Raw genomic sequence first — 19,728 nt, 5'->3', positions numbered from 1 at the left:
CAAATCTTCATAACAGGGATCAACAACCCCTGGTATACAAGCCAAGCAACAGTACTCCAGACTCTTTTCCTAAGTACTCCAGGCCAGTCAAGCAAGACATGTAAGATACCAGCAGTGCCACTGGAGCTCTATTTGCTCCCAGTGTGTCTGGCCTCATTCCCCTCCCTGCGCCCGCCATCTTTTGTTTGCCAGCACACCAAGATCTTCACAGGTAGACACTGAAAGTTTTGAGACACTTGACCAAAAAAGTTGCCGGTGCCTGCTCTAAAACGTAGAAGGTGACAGTCAATTCCCAGTCTCATTTAAAGCATGCTTAGATGTCATGGTGCCCTGACCTGGATAGCCCAAGCTAGCCTGATCTCATCAAATTTCGGAAGCTAAGTAGGTTTGTCCCTGACTAGTACTTGGATGGGAGACCACCAAGTAAGTCCAGGGTCGCTACTAGAGATGGGCACAAACTGAAATATGGACCAAAATTCATCACAAATCTTGCCGGTTTGTAGTTTGTGAACCCGCAGTTCGTCAGAGCCCATTTCTGACTAACCGGGACAAACTTTAGGCTGGTTTCTTTGGTTTATCACTGCAGACAGCCTAGCGCCAATCAATCAGTTTCCTAGACAACTGGAGATGAGCTTTCTGCAGTAGAAGTGTGCACCCAGCCTCTTTTCAGCTGATGGGAGGGGGATCCCCCATGAGCTGAAAAAAGCAACCGCATTTGAAAGCAGCAACAGTTCTCTTGTGTGCAAGAAAAGTGTTGCTGCTTTCAAATGCCAGCTGGAACTTAAAAGTGTTTCAGCATCTGTTCTGCTTCCCATGTTTGCAGAAGTTTGCTTATTCCCTGCTGGCTTTAAAAGCCAGGAAAGGGCTAAATGGCTGTTTTTCCCTTCCTCCTTTGGGGTATGCACACAGACTTTTCCCCCAAAGGCAAGAAAGTGTAGCAACATTGTAACATTGTAGCATTGCAACAATGTAACATTACTGAACTTTCCTCCTGGCTTTAAAAGCCAGGAAAGGATTAAATAGCTGCTTTTCCCTTCCTCCAAGGCATGTTTCAGGCTTTGCAAAGAGGGAAAAAACCAAGCGTTTTGCCCAGCCCTTTGAAAACAAAGGGGCAAACTTCTGCAAACATGGGAAGCAGAACAGCTGGCAGCTTTTTTCAGCTGATGGGGATTCCCCTCCCATCAGCTGAAAAGCAGCTGGCGTTTAAAAGGGGGAAACCGGAAGCTCACACTCCTATTCTGCAGACCTTCTGCTGCCCCGGAAGTGACGTTTTCACGAACCACGCGAACTGGTTCAGGAACCAGGGCAAGTTCGTGAAAGTTCGTGGTTCATGAAACTGTATGAACCTCGAACCACCTGGTTTGGGTTTTTTTGGTTCATGCCCATGTCTAGTCACTACACAGAGGCAGTCAATAGCAAACCATCTTTCTTTTTCTCTTGCCTTGAAAACTGTACAGGGTCACTATAAGTCAGCTGTGATTTCATGATACTTTACACATTCAAGAGATGTCACAGTAGGCCTAACTCACTTTCTGATGAGAGGATAGAATAGGGAGGGGAATGGTTTAAAATGCAACTTGCATAGAAAAGGGGAGTGAACTCTTCATACCTGCATGAGAGCCAGTTTGTTGCAGTGATTAGAGAGTCAGACTAGGATCTCCAGGCCCAAATGCCCCCTCTACCCTGAAACCTTGCTGGATGACCTTGGCCACACACACACTCAGCCTAAGCCACCTCACAAAGCTGTTGCGAGAATAAAATGGAGAGGCGATTGACATAAGCTCATTTGGGTCCACACTAGGGAGAAAAAGGCAGAACATAAATGAAGTAAATAAACAAATGGGAGAAAAACTTCTTAAAATCACCTTCAGGAGGCAAAGGGAAGTGGAAGGGAAAGGCCAGCTCCTTCTCATCCACCCACCTGCACTATGCTTTAGAAATGCCCCCCTCTTTCGAATCCTGTTTACTAGGAAACCGCTTAACATGTGTACCAAGCAGCAGTACAATGGACTGTTTTTATTCAACACACAGGGCCAGTTCATGGCCCAAGAAACCATGGCAAGCCCCTGAGACACTGGCAGGGAAAATGTCCGTCATTGCCATGCAGACTCCAGCTCATGGCAACCTCCAAGCTGCTGGTAGCACCACTGAAGCTTGACACAGTCCTGATGTGTCTGAACAAATACAACTCTAGTTTCCCCCATCCCTGTATTTTTTGCAGCTGGAACAGCAACATCTTCACAGATAGTGCAATTTTTCAGCACTTGGACCAAAAAGGTTGCATACCTGTGTGCTAGAACACAGATTGGATCCCGCCACCACCACTGTATCTAGCTAATTTTGCCTTAAGAATTAGTTACATACAAGTTCATTTGTCAGCACTGAGCCCTTCTTTGGACAATTGCCTCCAAGCACTCTTACTGATAGTAAATGACTGCAAATCCAACCAAATGGTCTTATTAACCATTAGCATCAATTTTGGATGGAGCTGCAGCCTAAATGAAGATTCTCTTATCAAATGAAAGTAATTTTCCAGAAACTGTTTCCCCAATAGCACTTTTAACATCAGCTTACAGCCACAATTACTGCTTGAAGAGATTACAGAAACATCGGCACCATCCTAGTGGTGGGTTCGATGTGTTTGCTGGAGTGGTAGATCAGGGTAACGGGATGTCTGGATGCAAGGGAGAGCACAATAATTTATGGATTAGGAGTGCATCTTTGGACAACAAAAATCCCTACTTCCAGGTGGATAGCTACGGTTGTACTAACAGAACAAAACTAGAGCTCAGTAGTACCTTAGAGACAAACAAAATTTTCCAAAATGACTAGAATATTCTTATCAAACACTGAGCTGTCCATATTTTTTTACTTACTGTAAGGGAAGTGTTAAGAGTACCTTTCGTAGCATGCGATGCAAGAAGGGAGAAACTGAAATGTATATCATATTGATATAAATTAAAAATTGAACTCCAAAGGACAAGCATCAGTTAACTTTCTTAATGTGGAATTGGAAGAATATGAAATGTTCCCTTGCCTACATTTAATTCAGACAAATACTGCCTCTGTCCCACTACTGTCAGTACAAGCTGGTGCAACCTTCTTCAGCAACCACGTATCATTTGCTGAATATGCTATCAAATGAAGCTGGGGGGGGAGGGGCGAGAGATCTGGGGTTAACACTTTCCTAGTAATAGTGATAATAAATGCTACAATATAGTTCCCTACTATGTTCTTCTTGTCCAAAAAGCTACTTCTCAATGGCAATCTCTAAAATATTCAGACAGATTAGCAGCAATCTATATTAATAAATTTAAATAAAAAATTTACTATAACAATAAAATACTCAATTACACAAGTTTTCTTGTTCAATTACAAGAAGTTGTCACTAGCAGCAGCACTAGCAAATAGGAAAATTCTTTTTTTAAAAAAGACATTTCAACCAGATGAGTGATGCATTCTGTGTGTATGTGTGCACGCACACATGCATGCACAAATTCTAACACTTACACCCTAAATAGAGTTACATCACTTTTTTAAAGTCCATTGAAATTCAGAAGCATGTTATTTCTGCTTAGATCAGCACGGCAAGAGTTTTAAAGATTCTCTGCAAATGACAGAATGTTTCTAGTCCTCATGGACTTCAAAATTTAGAAAACATGAAAATGGTTCGTAGCAAATATTGCCTATGTGGCCTAAGGTTACAAGACATTAATGATGGCTAGTACTTAAAGAATGAAGACGCTGACAAAAGACAATGTGTGTCAAAAGAAATGCGATGCTAACAGATTTCTGTTAGCATCTGAGGCTTTTCGGTAAATAGCCACAAAATAGCCCGATTCTGATCAGGACAATAGCACTAAGAAGGTTGTCTGTATTTTTCCTCATGCCATCTTCCAGAACTCAAGAGATACCACATAATTCATATTTCTCCACTGAGGAAAAAGTGCACATTTCTGTCAGCAGGGCAAATACGGGGCCACTTCAGGTTGGGAACATGGCACACTGATGTGAACTGAAGCCTCCTGCAGCTGCCATTCACAAAAATAAAGAAGCATGTCAGATATCCAACCACAGATGTTCTGATATCCCACCCAACTTGGCCCCAAAGTTAGCTCTTGAAATCTCATGGGACAAAATGATTGGTTTAAACAGTTCCTAGGGAACAGAATAAGGGACTGGCTTAAAAAAAGGAAAAGGAGGAAGAGTAATACAAGAGCAAACGACCTTATGAAGTTTTGCTGGCACTGTTCACAATCCCACTGTATTATAAAGCTTCGTAACACAAGACTGAACACAGGGAACTAATTAGTGCCCAAAACTGTAGCCAAATCCTTTCCCTTCTTTAAAAAAAGTTGCAAAAATCACTGCATGGTTTCTAAAATAACTACATCCTTCACAGAGTAAACAATGCAAGGAGTCTTAAATATTAACTACAGTTTAAATATGAATCTCTATTTGTGTAAGTTAAATGTCTTGCTACTTTCCTCTCCCACTCCAGGCTTGCATTAGTGTTCTTGGACTTTGCTGTTTTGGAAAGAATAAACTCAGCTTTGTAATTTAGGTCATCATGATCTTTTAAAAGTATACAATTAGCTTTAAAGACCTCTACCACATCTGTAAAAAAAAGTACACACACTGTATACCCCAAGCCAAATTCTGGTGTATCTTGGGGTGGAAAAGTTCCCACAGAAATAAAAATGCTCGTGGTAGCAGGAATAATTGTGTTTCACAGTACTCAAACACCAATAGTGTGAAAACACACTTTTCCACGACAAAAGATGTTTCTTGTGTAGATTCACCTCTCCCTTTCTGCATCCTGAATAACTCAAACAAATGCTGTTCCTTTGCCAAGCTATTTTTTTTTCAATATGGAAAAACAAAACCTATGTTATGAAAAAATATTGCCATCACTCAGAAGCATTACTGGAAAACATGTAAAATTAATAATTTTAATTACTTAATTATTGAAATTAATAATCGGAGTACTTTTCTACCCAAAACTATCTCTCTGACGAGATAAATGTTCTCCAGATTATCAGGAAAGGTCACCAGGTTGTCAGGAGGGGATGCATAGCAAAATTCTACCCTGGATCGATGTTTTCCGTAGAAAAAAAAACCCTCATGGGGTATTTATTAAAATATACAGATTGAGGTGAAACTATCCCCCAAAGTCTGTATCAGTATATTCTGCAGTTCAGTTTTTACTTGGGGTGCTTTTTTCTTTACAGGAAGAAAACGGCTGTAGGTGGTAAATCACTGCACTTTGTGGACACTGCACACTAATGTACAGGTGACAATGACCTAAGAGGAAAAGTTGGGAGTGTTCTCTGTGTATTCTGGAAAAAAAATGTACAACTGGAATAGGAAATTCACCCCCTGTAAAAAAATTATTGCAAATAAAGAATCACAGTAAAAGAGCTTAGTTCTTTACATGCAATGCTAGTTTTCCTGTTACAGAAAATTATTAATGTGGGAATATTTGGAAAAATGTAAATCCTCAATTGCAGTCTGAAGTGGTATAGTCCATTCTACCACCTCAGCACTCTGACACCTCATTCTACTGCCTGTGGAAACCAAGCCTAGGTTAACCCAGGGTGGGGTTATGAACAGTTCTGACCATAAAGCGTTCAAAGAATCAGTCCTTTGGTTTTGAGCACTTTGTGTTTAGGCCCTCAGAGCTAAACATTGGCTACATTGACTGAATGAAACAACTTTTCCTCCCGCTTGAGGTTTTATTCTATAGTTCTGTCAAAATGCATATCCCAAGAGGAATGATTTGCAATGTATGGATTCATCCTTGATAATGTATACAGCACACAATAATCCTTTTTCATTGGAGTCTTTTAAAAAGCAAGCCTATTGCTTTCTTCCAGGCTAGTTGGACCTGCCTGAAGGCAAGAGCAAGTGACACATGCAGCTTGACAGAATGGGTTCATACCTTCATCAGTACAGCACAAATAAATTAAATCAGTAATTTGTTATGGAAATACACTACCCAAAACATGTATCACACCCACAAGCCTACCCATTTGAAAATAACTTAGATTTCAGACACTAGCATTTGTTTTACAGCAATGATCCACTAACAGCAACTAAACAGTTCTATTTATTTCTGATACTTTCAATAAGAAATAGTTTTAAAGTCTGTTTATTAAAGCAAAGCTTACAAGAATGGATGAAAGACATAAGCTTCAACAAATGTCCTAAGCATGTATACACAGAAGGGTCACAGTTTTCAATAGGGTTGTCTCCAACTATGTATACAACAGAGTACCACCTTAGTATAACAGAGGAGTCATTTTATTTTTATATCATTAATTATAATTAATTCACACTGACTACCCAAAAGAAGTTTTATACTGGGGAACTTGAACCATTTCTCTAGGAAAAATTCAGGAATGTTGCTCTGCTACTAATATTCTGGTGGTTGACAATTAAATATATCAAATACAAGTGAAGACAAGTCAGGCTTTTAGAAGGTTTGCTCTTCATAATACCTACCCTAGATCTAGATCTATTTAGGACAACATGGGAATCCCTAATCACTCCACTGGACACCCAGACTCCGTATCTAAGTGCTGGAGGATCTTCAGTGTTTTGTTGCAGGTAACCAGGTTGCAGGTAACCAGAAAATGATGGGTCAAAGCAAAGTTCGCATGGCAGACACAATCCAAAAGCAATGCCACTCTTCCTGCAGCTCAAGGGACATCAAGAAATGGCAGAGCAAGCCAAGGAGCCAAGCAGAAAAAAACATGTAGGAGACAACATGCAGGAAGGGGCCTGTGCAAAGGTGGCTGGAGTGACAATGTGCATTCATTCATGGCTTTAGCCACACAGAAACCATTGCACAGCAGCGCTACCACATAGTACCCACAATTCCTGAGGTGGATGAGCCAAAAAGTATGTTGGCAGTTATACAGAAAACAGTGAAGAGCATATAGTGGTAATCCAACATGACGTCCCTAAGTAGTATAGTGGGTGCCTGAGACAAGGCTAAGGCTGCCCAGTAGATCCTAGGCCAGAATGCAAACAACCCAGAGTGCAAAAACTGATACAGATTAGAAACCGTTTGGTTTTAATGTTGTTTAATGTTTACATTTTAGGCAAAATGCATTTTATAGTAATTTCATTTATATCTATGTAACTATATTTGTATTCTTGTATTTTTTGTTCTGTTTTTAATGAATGGTTTTAGATTGTGAAGGCCTATGGCCACATACAACAAATTCGCGATTCGATTCGATTCGAGTGCAAATAACCCAAGGAGTCATTCCAGCAACCACCTGATGCTCACTAAGGGCTCAAATACTCTTGTAGAGAAGCGTATGCCTTAGGCCTTCCTCTGCTTGGAAGTGACCAGTTAATTACTATCCACCTCACCAGCTTCTGCTCAGAGAACTCCTTGGAAGGAAGGAGCCTGGAATCTAAGGGGCAATCTAACAGCTTCTTTCTCTTCACAAGATGCTCAGACTGAAGGAGTCCAGCAGCAGGCCTTGAAACAATACAGCATGCACCATCATAAGACTGACCCTTTGAGATCATCAGATAGCAGTATAAGGAGGATTTCGATCAATGGTGTCTGTAGGCCAGGTGAATGCAATCTGCGCTTCTCACTCCCCAACAGCAGCCTTGGTGGCGCTGGGTGCAGCAAAATGGTGCCTGGCCCACAGAGCTCCCACAACTCCTGAGCAGTACATGAAAAGGAATGTGTTGAGGTAATATGCAGCCTCCACTGAATTTAATGGAGGCATTTTTACATATCTGAGTTTCCCAGACCTGGAATGGTTCAGCAAATTCGACATCTGCAAGCAGACTGACTGTACTGTGGAGAAGGGTTTTCAAGTTTTTCACAAGCACAAATACTAACTTAGTATCCACACATATGCATACTGTGAAATGGCACAGAAAAGAATGAGGAGATCTTGCATGCAGTTTAAAATAATGAATACCAGACATCATTATATTCTATTTCCTTTTTCAACAATGTATTGTTCTGTGGTCCCTCTGAAGGATGGTCATTTGCACAATGTAATGGTACATTTTAAGAGTAAGATGTTTCATGTTAGTATCACCACAAACATGTGAGCAAATGACTAAATTATGTCAGCAACAGCTCATCAGATTTCAGACCTTTCTGTAGACTCTGCCCTAGCCCCCTCCTCATGGCCATGCCTCTTCTGTAAACATGAACACACTATAAAAGAGACCACCCTGCTGGAATCACTGGAGTTTCTGCCTTTAGTCTCTGTCCAAACTTTTTTGAGCACAATCCAGAGAAAACGAGGGCTCCTTCAGACATTACCTTTCCCCAACTCTAATCTTCCAAATATACAAAGACGAGTAGAAGCGGGGGGAAACTGGTCAATGCTACAAGTGAACAGGGAGGAACACACGTGAGTCTGTTCACTTGCAGTTCAAGTGCCATTCGTCACTTGTAGCTTGGCCTTGTGTACACAGTGAGACTTCAGATGCATACATTTTTGAGAATCATTATACACATGGATGGCAGGGTATTTGTCCTACTCTAAAGAAGCTCTTCAGGCAGAATAGATATACTTGTGTAGGACTTTCCCCAAGCCATTGACTACTCACATATTTAATATGTATGGTAAATTAAAAGATCAAAGCAGCCTTCAGCCATACTTGTCTCAATGAAACCAACTGAGCTCATACGATCTCACTGATTTCAGTCCCATTAACTGTGTCAGAAAGAGCTAGTGTGGGACACTGGTAAGAGAGACTAGGACATGGGAGATTTGGGTTCAAATTTCTACTCTGCCCTGAAAACAGTGACTTAGGCCCTAAGTCAATCTCTCTCAGCCAAATTTTACCTCACAGAGTTGACATGAGAATAAAATGGGGGAGGGGGAGAATGCTACCCTGAGTTGCTTTGAAGGAACGGCACTATAAATATAACCCGGGAGAGAAAAAGGGAATCTGCATCAGTCCCTTTAGTTTAATCTGCTGGGTCCCAAGCTGTTCACCATTCTGAGACGTGGAACACACTTAATGGGACAGAAATACTGTTTCATTTTAGAGAGTATGCCCAGGTGCAGATTGGCTATTTAACCATTGATGCTTACTATTGGTGTATTGTCGAAGGCTTTCACGGCCGGAGAACGATGGTTGTTGTGGGTTTTCCGGGCTGTATTGCCGTGGTCTTGCCAAGACCACGGCAATACAGCCCGGAAAACCCACAACAACCAACTTACTATTGGTGTTGCTGGCCAGGTCTGAGCCAAGTGGCTCCTGGCTTGTACTGCCACAGGGGCCATTCAGCCAGGTTTGCTTCCTGACCATTTTTATTTATTTATTTATTTATTCAATTTATATACCGCCCATCCCCAGGGGCTCTGGGCGGTGAACAGTTAAAATCGATAAAAACAAAAACTAAAATCAATATACAAATAATAAAACAAATTAACAAGGTGCAGTGTTGGGGAGAACCTTCCCCTCCCCAAAGGTGGGAGGCCAACATAGCACCGCCCCCTTCAATCACCAAACGCCTGGCGGAACAGCTCTGTCTTACAGGCCCGGCGGAACGATAATATGTCCCGCTGGGCCCGGGTTTCCATTGACAGAGCGTTCCAACAGGCTGGGGCCAGGACTGAAAAGGCCCTGGCCCTGGTTGAAGTGAGGCGGGCTTCCTTAGGGCCGGTGACCACAAGTAAATATTTATTCGCTGATCGGAGCGATCTCCGGGGAACGTACAGGGACAGGCCCAGCCCTGTGTAAACCAAATTGATATCAATGAAACAGGTATAACTAAGGCCTCCTCTGCAGAAAAGAAGATTCTTTTATTGCACGTTCCATAGGTATACATCTCAATTATTCATTTCTAAATTTAAAAATCAAGCATACCATAAAGGCACATCTCTCTCCTCAAAGCTCTAATCCCAGATGTTTAGTGGTACCGTTTCTGTTTTCAGTGGTGACAAAAATGATCTCTGCTCAGTCTCAAAGGCTCTGTGTTCCTCATAACCTTACTCCATATTCTGGGGCCAGGCACTCAAAACGGGTTCTGAGAGCAAGGCTTTGGTAACCCTGGCTCAAACTTTCTGAGCCCTCTGTGTGCTCAACATGTTTGTAATGGCTCTTTAATAATCGCAATTTTCAGTCTCTTTGACCATAATATGCCACACTAGAAAAAAAAACATGACAGGGCTAAAGAAAGAAAACAATAAACCCCAAAGTTATACTCATGGTAAAACTGGTACACAGTGAGGTCACTCCTAAGCAAATCTGTTCAGAAATAAGCCCAATTTTATTTAATCAAGCAGGAAAGTTTTCTTAGGTTTCCTGCCAACATATGGTCAAATACAAATAAAAGCATCTGAATATGACATTAAAAAGTAATGGCACTATTTGCTAATTTTTTTTCCTTTGGAAGTTCTGCTACTTTCAGGAAGAACACATGTGGAACACAGAAACAACTGGATCGCTTCATGGTTATTCAGCATTCTAAAACCATGTACCCTGGCTCTTGAGCTGTGACAGAGTTCTGTGGGGAAAATTCAGCTGTCCCGACACAGAACAAGTTCAACCCAATCAATTTAACAAGAAAATATGCACCTTAATTCAAGCGACATATCAAACTAACTTATGGCAACTCCAGTAAGAGGCTTTCAAGGCAAATTAGAAACAGAGGCGGTTTGCCATTGCCTCCCTCCGCAGAGTCTTCCTTGGTGGTTGCTGATCCAAGTACTGACCCTGCTCAGCTTCCGAAATCTGATGGGATCAGTCTATGTCATGCTGCCTTCCTTCCCATGATAGACTCAGGAAAGCGTAGTCTACCCAATTTCCCAATGAACCACTATTCTTAGGACACAGTGTGTGTGCGCGTGTGTGTGTGTGTGTGTGTGCGCGTGCGTGCGTGTGTGTGTGTGCACACGTGCGCAACACACACACACACACACAAAATACAGGGGACTGAGAGGCTGGCATCCACCACAAGCAGAGAGAAAATAGCTCACAATTTAAAATAGTTCTATTATTCAAGCACTGTACTGAGTAAGGGTTTTACATGATATTACAATGAATATCTTAAGAGACAATTTTCAAAATGTCGTCAAAATGTCATCAATTTTCACAGCCTGGTTACCAATTCTATGCAGGGGTCATTTCGTAGAAAAAGAGCTGCAGGAACTCATTCGCATAACTTATTAGCACAACTCACTTGCATATGCCACGCCCCTTGCCATCACCGGAAGTGTGTCATTAGCATAAATGATTTGCATATGCCCCACACCCTGACATCACCTATCCTAGCTGTTTTGGACCCAATCCTGGCCATTCAGGGGCGAAATTGGGCCCAAAATGGCAAAAAGGAGCTGAAAATGGCCGAAAAGGAGCCCAAAATGGTCAGGATTGGGCTGCTGCTGAGTGGGAGAGTGATCCACCATCCATCAGAGGCCCAATCCTGGCCGTTTCAGGCCTGATCCTGGTCATTTTGGGCCCGAATTGGGCGAAACGGGCCCAAAATGGCCAAAAATCAGGTGGGCGGGGCCAACTGACATGTGACCTTTTTGGAGAACTACCGAAAGTGCATTCCTGCATGTTCCCCCTTAAAATGAGCCCCGATTCTATGTCATAACCAGTCTTCTAATTCTATGTAAATATGGCCTGATACAGCAACCAGTTCTACATAGAAATCCTCTGCACTCAATATCCTCCCCCTTTATTCAAAGCAATGCTATGGGATGTTTGCACACAAATCAATTCCTATGATGATTGGTCATGTATGCAGATTCTACAGCATTACCATTCTGGTCCTGGACATGGATGGTTATAAAGAAGAACCACTTTAGAGGCATGAAAAATAGCTAGCATAAGCATGGGGAAACTGAATATGTATGCTGGGGAAGTGAAGTGTAAGACTGGTCACAGGTGCATCCCTAGGGTATTTCCCATTAAATGTGCACTGTAATGCTAAATCAATGGGCTACGAAAGGAATAACTCTGTTTATGATTGTGCTGTTAGTGAACCAATGCAAGCTCTTCAACTAACAGGCTTATTCACATGACAAACTGACCAAGTCAATTGGCAGTAATTTAAAAATGAACATAAACAGCCACCCACCAAGACTTATTACATCACAGAAGATAGTTCTATTATTTAAGCACTCTATTAAGATTGAATTTTACATGATGTCATAATTAATGTACAGACTGAATACAGTGACTCATATATCTTATATTCATGCCAGTTTATAACCTTAAGTACATATTCAGAGAAAGGTGGAAAAGTATTATGGAGATACTTCAGAAGTCAAGTAGCTTAATCCCTTGCTGTTCACACAACCTAGAACTCTTATCCCTAGCAAAATATTCTCTCTTTAAAAATACCTACCTTCAACTCAAACACATGCAATTCTGGTTTAGCAATCAACTCCCTTGCTTTTAACACTAAATTAATATCTCAACTAACCCTAAATATCATCCAAAGTAAAAGTGTACAGAAAAAAGTACACATTGTGCCTACTCTCCGACTCTGGTATTCTTGAAAGCTGTCCTGAGAAAGTGATTTTCAAGCATGTTTCAAAAAGGCAACTATGATCTTTCCATAGGCAGATGCAACAGGGAAATAATAAAATAAAAAAACAACCAAAATGAATGCATTATAGAAACTGTACAGATGATTTGTGGGTTAACACCCCACCATTAATCTATTTAGAACTGGGACTAGACACCTCCAGAGTCCAGCCCTGACCTGAAACAAATCTATTTCTTGCCCCCTGGATGACTTCACTTCTCTGAGGCTTACCTGGACACAGGGGTAGGAAGTGCTCACAGAGAGGGCTCCTCCATCCTGTAGATACTAGATGCTATTATGAACAAACATGTTACCAGGAATCCAGTTAACCATCTCTCTTACAGTCCATAAATGCTGGTGAGCATTCTATTATTTAGAATCTATTACCATACAGTGACTGAGCTACCTACAAACTTCCAAGAACGTGAAGAAAATGTAACCTTCTCAAATGAGCAGATTCAGGTTAGGCCTTCTTTACACAGACTTATTGTTGACACCTACCATGACTGCTCCCATGGCAATTAACATAGATGTAAAGATTTCCATCCATATAGTCCTTCCTAATAGTACATTTATATAATTCACAAATCACAAGCAGCATCTAACTTTGCAGCAGATGCATTGCTCACCTGACATATAAACGTATCTCAGGAAAGAATCAAATAGATGGAAAGTTTATACCCGTGCTCTTATCATTGTGGGGTCCCCCCTTCCCAAGGTATGAAAGACTCCTTCAGGAGTAGATCACAGAGCAGCCCCTCTTCTTCATAACTTCTTTGACTGCTCCAGGAATATATATGTGAATCCATCTACACATCCATGCTGTAAACAGAGACTTTTAAAATAGAAGTGGCTAAGTATGGTGGGGAAAATGTCATTTTAAAAGGAAACAAAAAGTTATTTCAAGCAAGTCAAACATGGGGTATAACACAAGTTATGCTTTCCCCTTAAACAAATAACTTTGGTTGCACATTTTATTACTTAAGGCCCTATCTTACAGGGTGCAATTAGAAAAATTAAAAAGTGAGGAGAATACAAAGATTTGAACTGCTAGAAAGACAGCTGACTTCGATAATACATTACACAATGCAGAGAAACGGGAATTACTGAGGTACTGCTGACAGCAATGAAGTCTCTGAAAAGCATCTCACACAGCACTTTTTTATTCAAAAATGGGCAACCTCCTAAAGCAATTTAACAGAACCTTCCAGTTGCTGCAAAACTACCTGCCTATTTAGCATATAATGCAACCACTTGTTTCTTTTAACAGCTCACATGCTGCTCCTGCTTTGTATGCATGCATGCCTCTAACTTTTCAAGGGCATTGTTTGTACTATTTGCCATGTCAAAGGTAAAATGTACATGCAGTGGACCTAGATATTAGCACTAATTAGTAGTTATAGGAAATACTGAGTTCCAGGAACATACACACACATGGAGAACAATGGCAGCCAAAAGTAAAGTCATTGCATAAAAACTGTTTAGGATCAAATATGTGGAGGGAGGGGGGAGAGATGGGTCAAATGACAGACTTCTACAGATTTAATTTGCACCATCTATTGATCGGCTTTTATTTCAACTGAAGGAGTGGACGACTTTGGCTTCTGGAGACTCCATTAGGTGAAAGCAGAGTTAAAAGTCCCAAAGCCTCTCTGAGGCAAAAAGGGACTCGCCACGCCCTCTTCATCTCAAGGAAACTAAGCTTTGCGGATTGCTGTGAAAATTGTGGACACAGCTGCCCTGAGGCAGGTTTTATTGAATTATATATATATATAAAAGGAAAAGGAGCCGACCTTGAAATGCCTCCCATTGTACGAAGCCAATAAAAAAACTGAAACCCTTGAAGAGACTATACATTTAACTTGCCCCCGCACCCACTTTTAAACAACAAAACGCGCCGGTTTGCCAAGTCTGCCCTCTGTATCTCTTTCGCTTCGAGGGCTGTATATTGTTGCTGCTGTCGTTTCGCTTTCCCGACCCTCCGACTGGTTTCTTTTCTTTCCCTCCCCTTGCAAAGGAGATGCAGAGCTCTCCTCAGAAGAGGTCAGTCGGGACCGAATGGCCGCTCGCCCTGTAATAACTTTAACCGGCGCCTGAATCTCACACAATCTGCAAAGCAGCCGCATCTTTTGCTTTTCCCGGCGAGAAGAACCAAACGCTTTTTAAAGGGGGGGGGGTGTCCTGCAGAGCAAGCGAACCCCATTCACTTGCCCTCCCCCTTTTCACACCACTCGCACAGGAGCGGCGAGAGCCAACCTCCCCGCACGCACTCGCAGCCGAGCGAGCCACTTGCCCCATTCCCTTCAAACAATGGATCAGCTGCTCCACAGGCAGTTGGGCTGCCTTCTCCCAACTCCGAGCCGCAGGCGCCCGGCTCCCTTTCTGGAAGCCACAGCGAAGCGAGCGGGTCCTTATTGTCCCCGCCGCCGTCCTCTCTCGTATCCCCTTTCGAGGCGGGGGAGGCGGCGGCGGCGGCAACTAAGCGAGCCCCCCGTCTCCTTTTTCTGTGTCTGAGGCGCGCTCGGCCGGGATGGGGAACCGCACGGCGCTCGCCACTCACCAAGACCACGGCGAATCTCTCCTCCAGCTCCCCGGGCTCGGGCATCGGCAGCTTGAGCGGCATATTGTGCGCCCTGAAGTCCGTCTGCTGAGAGTCCATGCTCCCCGCGTTGCCCATGGCGGTGGCCCTTCCTCGGGGAAGGGGGGCGGGGAGATCCGTCCACCCCTCTCTCTCAGTCGGCTCGGCTCAAAAGCGACCGGCGCTCCGCGAGGGTCGCCCGCTCCGTTATTCCGTCCCTCGGCCACCCCCTGACGATCTCCTCTCTCCCACCGACCCCTCCGAAAGCGCAAAGCGGAGCCACGGGGGATGCAGAGATCTATGTCTCCCTCTAGCACTGGCCGTGGAAACGGTCGCCTTCCACCTTCATGCTCTCCCTTTTCTTCCTCCTCCTCCCCAACACAATCGGGCTCGCTTTCGGGGGACGCGGGCTCTTAGCTGCTGCATGTTGCACACTTTCCACTCCTGGCGGGGAGAAGCATGATGTGGGATGAGCAGTCCGCCGCTGTCGCCTCGGGGATGCAGCCGGCGCCGGGTCGGTCTCCGCCGCGCGCAGCGCCCACAAAGCGCGATCCGCAGAACAGCAGCCGCGCCAGCCGCCGCTGAGCCAGCCAGACATACACACACCACAGCACAAAGCCCCCTTTCCGCAGCCACCTCCTACGGAACGGCTCCCCGCCCCCGAGGCCCGGGGAAAGCTGGGAATCGTAGTCCCTCCCCGTTCCCCTCATCAACGCAAGAAGCGCTACAGGGGGAGAAAATAAAGGTTAAAAAAACCTTGGAAACTCCTGAGTTACAGTGTCGAGAGAGAGAGAAGGGGCGTGCCTCAGTGAGCAAGGGGCTCCCCCGTTAACGGAGCCTGCCCCTTCCGAGAGGTCCTGCGGCATGCCCTGCCGCTCAGGTCACTTTTAAGTAAGAAGTTTCGAGCGCACGCAAATTTCCGAACGATTCAGAAACCACATTTTGAAGGACATGAAATTAGATATGCATTCTACCCCCCTCCCTCTGAAAGCTGCCCACCCCTGTTTGTTTTTCAGCTGCTGTTGTTACTGTGCTGCTATATCTAGTTGTACTACAGTATTGTTTGTTAATAGCTGTATTGTTGCCGCGGGACAAAGAGTGCTGCTATTTTTAGATGATGTTTTAATGTTTTAATATGGAACGTCTTTAAATGATTTTAAGGTTGTTATCCACCCTGAGCCCACTTGTTAGGAGGGTGGAATACAAATATGATATAAATAAATAATAAATAAATAAATAAATTCTAGTGTTTAGGCAATTACTGTCTCGGAGAAACATTTTTGAATGGGAGGAAGGGCTCAGCACCAGGGCCGGATCGAGGGGGGGCAGGGGGCAGCCTGCCCCCCGCGCTGCCAAAGAGAGGGTGCCAGGTGCAGCTGCCGGGAGCTTGCCGCAGCTTGCCACACGGGAGGCTGAGCGCAGGGTTGAGAGGCCCTCCCCTGCCCCGCCGATGGGGCAGCTGGCTTGCTGCACGTGCAGGACCTCCCAGCCCTGCACTCAGCCACCTGTGCGGCAAGCCAGTCACCCCAGCGCACACCCGCACTGCCACCACCAGCTTCACAGTGCACCGGGTGCTAGGACAGCCAGCTTGCCATGCGGACGGCACGGGGCAGGTGAACTGCGCGGAGGACCTCCTAGCCCTGCGCTCAGCCGCCCACTCGGCAAGCCGGCTACCCCAGCACACACATGCGCCACCGCCAGCTCCGTGGCACACTGGGCACTTGCTGCGCGGGCGGCACGCCTCCCACCCCTGCATGATGATGTCACAGAAGTGATGTCATCACGCAGCATCAGGAGCACGCACGCGCATTGCACACATGGAGGGCCAAGCAAGGGTTGCATCAGGCGCCAGCAACCCTAGATCCAGCCCTGCTCAGCACACACTATTTGGGAAGCAGCAATGGGATGGAGAAGCTTCTTTAAAAAGCTAGGGACCATATAGATTTCATTACTATGTACTCTCTTTTGTCTTATGTACTATCTGTTGCTTTAAGTATGATGTTGTTTAATATGTTGGTCTTAGAATTGCTTACGCTCTGTTTCGGCATTTCTTCTACTCTATACTGGATCTTTGCTGACGTTCTTTCAACATTCGCATTTATATAACCTATTACATTGTTTACTCCTTGATATTGACTGTACTAATCTCACACTATGTAATCTACCTTGAGTTTCAGTGAGAAAGATGGACTATAAATGGCATAAATAATAAAATAAATGGAAGCAAAAGACCTGTGAATGCAATTATTTTCAATGGCAAGATGTGTGTGTGACTTTGCTGATTGGAAAACACTCTGTTAGTTACATATCTGCTGAGTTATACTTTTCTCATTCTCCCTTCTCTTCGAACTCTAAACCAGACAACAGAATAAATATGGCAGAAAGTTTGCAAATACTAATCATCATTATTAATTTAAAAATCTGGATTAGTTAGTATATTGACTTTCTAATCACGCCCTTCTTCCAAGGAGTTCAGGGCAGTATGCATGGGTCTTCGTCCCTATTGCACCCTCATAATAACCCTGTCAGGTAGGTGAGACTGAAAGAGAATGACTGACCCGAGGTCACCCAGCAATCTTCTTGGCCAAAGAGATTTTGAACTTGAATCATTTATGTCCTAATGTAATGCTCTAAGCACTACACTGGCCTCCACTAGATAGCATTCATTGGCCTCATTTATTAGGGAATAAGGCAGGTTTTGAGCAATTACAACTGGAACCTGCCCTAGTAAAGTCTGATATTCAACCATGGGTATAGTTTCGGTTGAACTTGAACCATCATTCATTGGTCTGCAATAGGGATGTGCATTATGAAATTCCTGAGCTGAAAATATACAAGAAAATCGCTCTTTCAAGTCTTCACTGTGATTTTCCAGAACAGTAACATAAACCTGGAATGCTTTGGCATTACGAAACCCCTCCCTGAAAAATCCATATTTTTTGTGCTCAACATCAGCAATGCAGCAAGTTCCTTGGGTTTTTAGGATGGGGGGGTGATTCTCCAAATTTCTCAAGCAGTGGATTGGCTAAGGTAGCTCCCAGCCAGTACAAACCAGGCACCAGGTCTGGCAGAGATGTAGTTCTAGCTTCTCTCCCTCTTTTGTGGGTACAGAGCCCTTTTTGTCTTTGCAAGTATGATGGCTGGGGGCATGTTGTTTATGGGCCTGTAAAATGTGATCCTATGGTCCAATTCAGCTGAAACATGACAGTTCTTTAAAGGACAGACAGCACTAGCTTCACTGTAATTTTGGTGACATTTGGCCAAAAAACAGTCATCACACACACCACACACACAGAAAAAAGTTCCCCATAGGGAATAATGGCAGAGCTGCAGGATGGGACAGGGGAGTTTTCTGCAAAGGAAGCCTTCCTCACTTTGTAACAGGAAACAAAAAGCAGACCACAATAAGGAAGGATGGAAAATACAGTGGGTTATTTTAATGCCAGTGGCTAGCCAGTGCTCTCCTGCTAGGCTGCTTTTTGACCACCGTTCCCCACCCCCAACCCCTCAACAGAAATCAGTAGAAAGAAGTGGTGCACCTTTGCAGAGAGGCACCTACTTTAGAGGTCTATTGAACATCTTCATTCAATCTGCTTGAAGCTTAACCCGTCTTTAAATTAGAGGGAGGACAATGTTCTGTGCAAATTTGGTGCCATTGTCTTTATAAACTGTCCTAGACCCTCGAATACATTCCCTGTTAAAAGTAATGGTCCTGAACTGCTGGGATTCAAAAAACCCACATGGATTTGAATCCCAAACCAGTAACATCATACGCAAAATTCATCATGGTGAATCCCAAATCCTGGATCTAAAATTATAGCAACTTTTTTTTCTTGGAGCACACCCCTAATCTGCAATTTACCAATCACACTTTACTAGGAATTTGCTCCTGTTTAAATGAAATAACCCTTTATGTTTACTTTAAGGACAGCACAAAAATGGACATTATTGTTACAGCTGGGATTGCTATTGTAATGTTTACTGTGATGTCTGTCACAGGTAGTGTGCCCAGCACTGTAAGAAAGTTTGTATGAAAACTGTGTTTGAATATGTATACTTCTCTAAAACAGACATGAGTGGTGGTGCCATTATGAATAAAATTACATATATGCAATTAAACAGCGTTAGTAGATCTCTGATTGACTAGGAAAGCCCATATTTTCCTGGCAGCCAACCCAAGAATAGTCATAATAAATGCTATGAATCACACAATACAATGCTTCATTCTTATTCATTCTTTGAGTCTGGAGTCTGTAATAGCGATCATATTCTTAGATCAACGTATTTCTTTGCACTCGTTAACTAACACATTTGGACTTAGTTTTGATTAATAATTTCATGACCCTGCAAGAAGTTTTTGAAAGTGAAGGAACTGATTGGGTCGCCTTGGAAAGGAGCCGCAACTACCCACATCAAGACAACCATGTAAAAAGCAATCTGGCATGTGCTATTGTCTAAGAAAGAAAAGTTTTGCTAGTTATCTGATCTAGTTATAATTAATCTTGATATAAGCAGGAATGTGAGAAGCTGTCATAAAAATATATTAAAATAACAAGCCACAACTGCATTGATTAAAGTCAGACAAGATTACAGCATTTACCCCATACCCCCATTC

The 19,728-nt window shown here is 43.4% G+C and overlaps 1 protein-coding gene across 3 annotated transcripts in view; it reads right to left on the bottom strand.

Annotated features, from left to right (window-relative positions):
• The window catches only part of FMNL2 (formin like 2), a 271,583-nt gene extending 255,905 nt beyond the window's left edge, over positions 1 to 15,678 (bottom strand). For all 3 annotated transcript variants that reach the window (XM_054971943.1, XM_054971941.1, XM_054971942.1), the window contains exon 1: positions 15,096 to 15,678. In XM_054971943.1, the coding sequence (XP_054827918.1) occupies positions 15,096 to 15,212 (117 nt within the window). In that variant the 5' untranslated portion in view covers positions 15,213 to 15,678. The remainder of the gene's footprint in view (positions 1 to 15,095) is intronic.
• Positions 15,679 to 19,728: the final 4,050 nt, after the last annotated feature.

Source organism: Eublepharis macularius, chromosome 2 (assembly GCF_028583425.1).
Source record: "Eublepharis macularius isolate TG4126 chromosome 2, MPM_Emac_v1.0, whole genome shotgun sequence".
NCBI classification, from domain to species: Eukaryota; Metazoa; Chordata; class Lepidosauria; order Squamata; family Eublepharidae; genus Eublepharis; species Eublepharis macularius.
The sequence above is the reverse complement of the archived record's forward strand: the minus strand, read 5'-3'. Positions and strand labels throughout refer to the sequence as shown.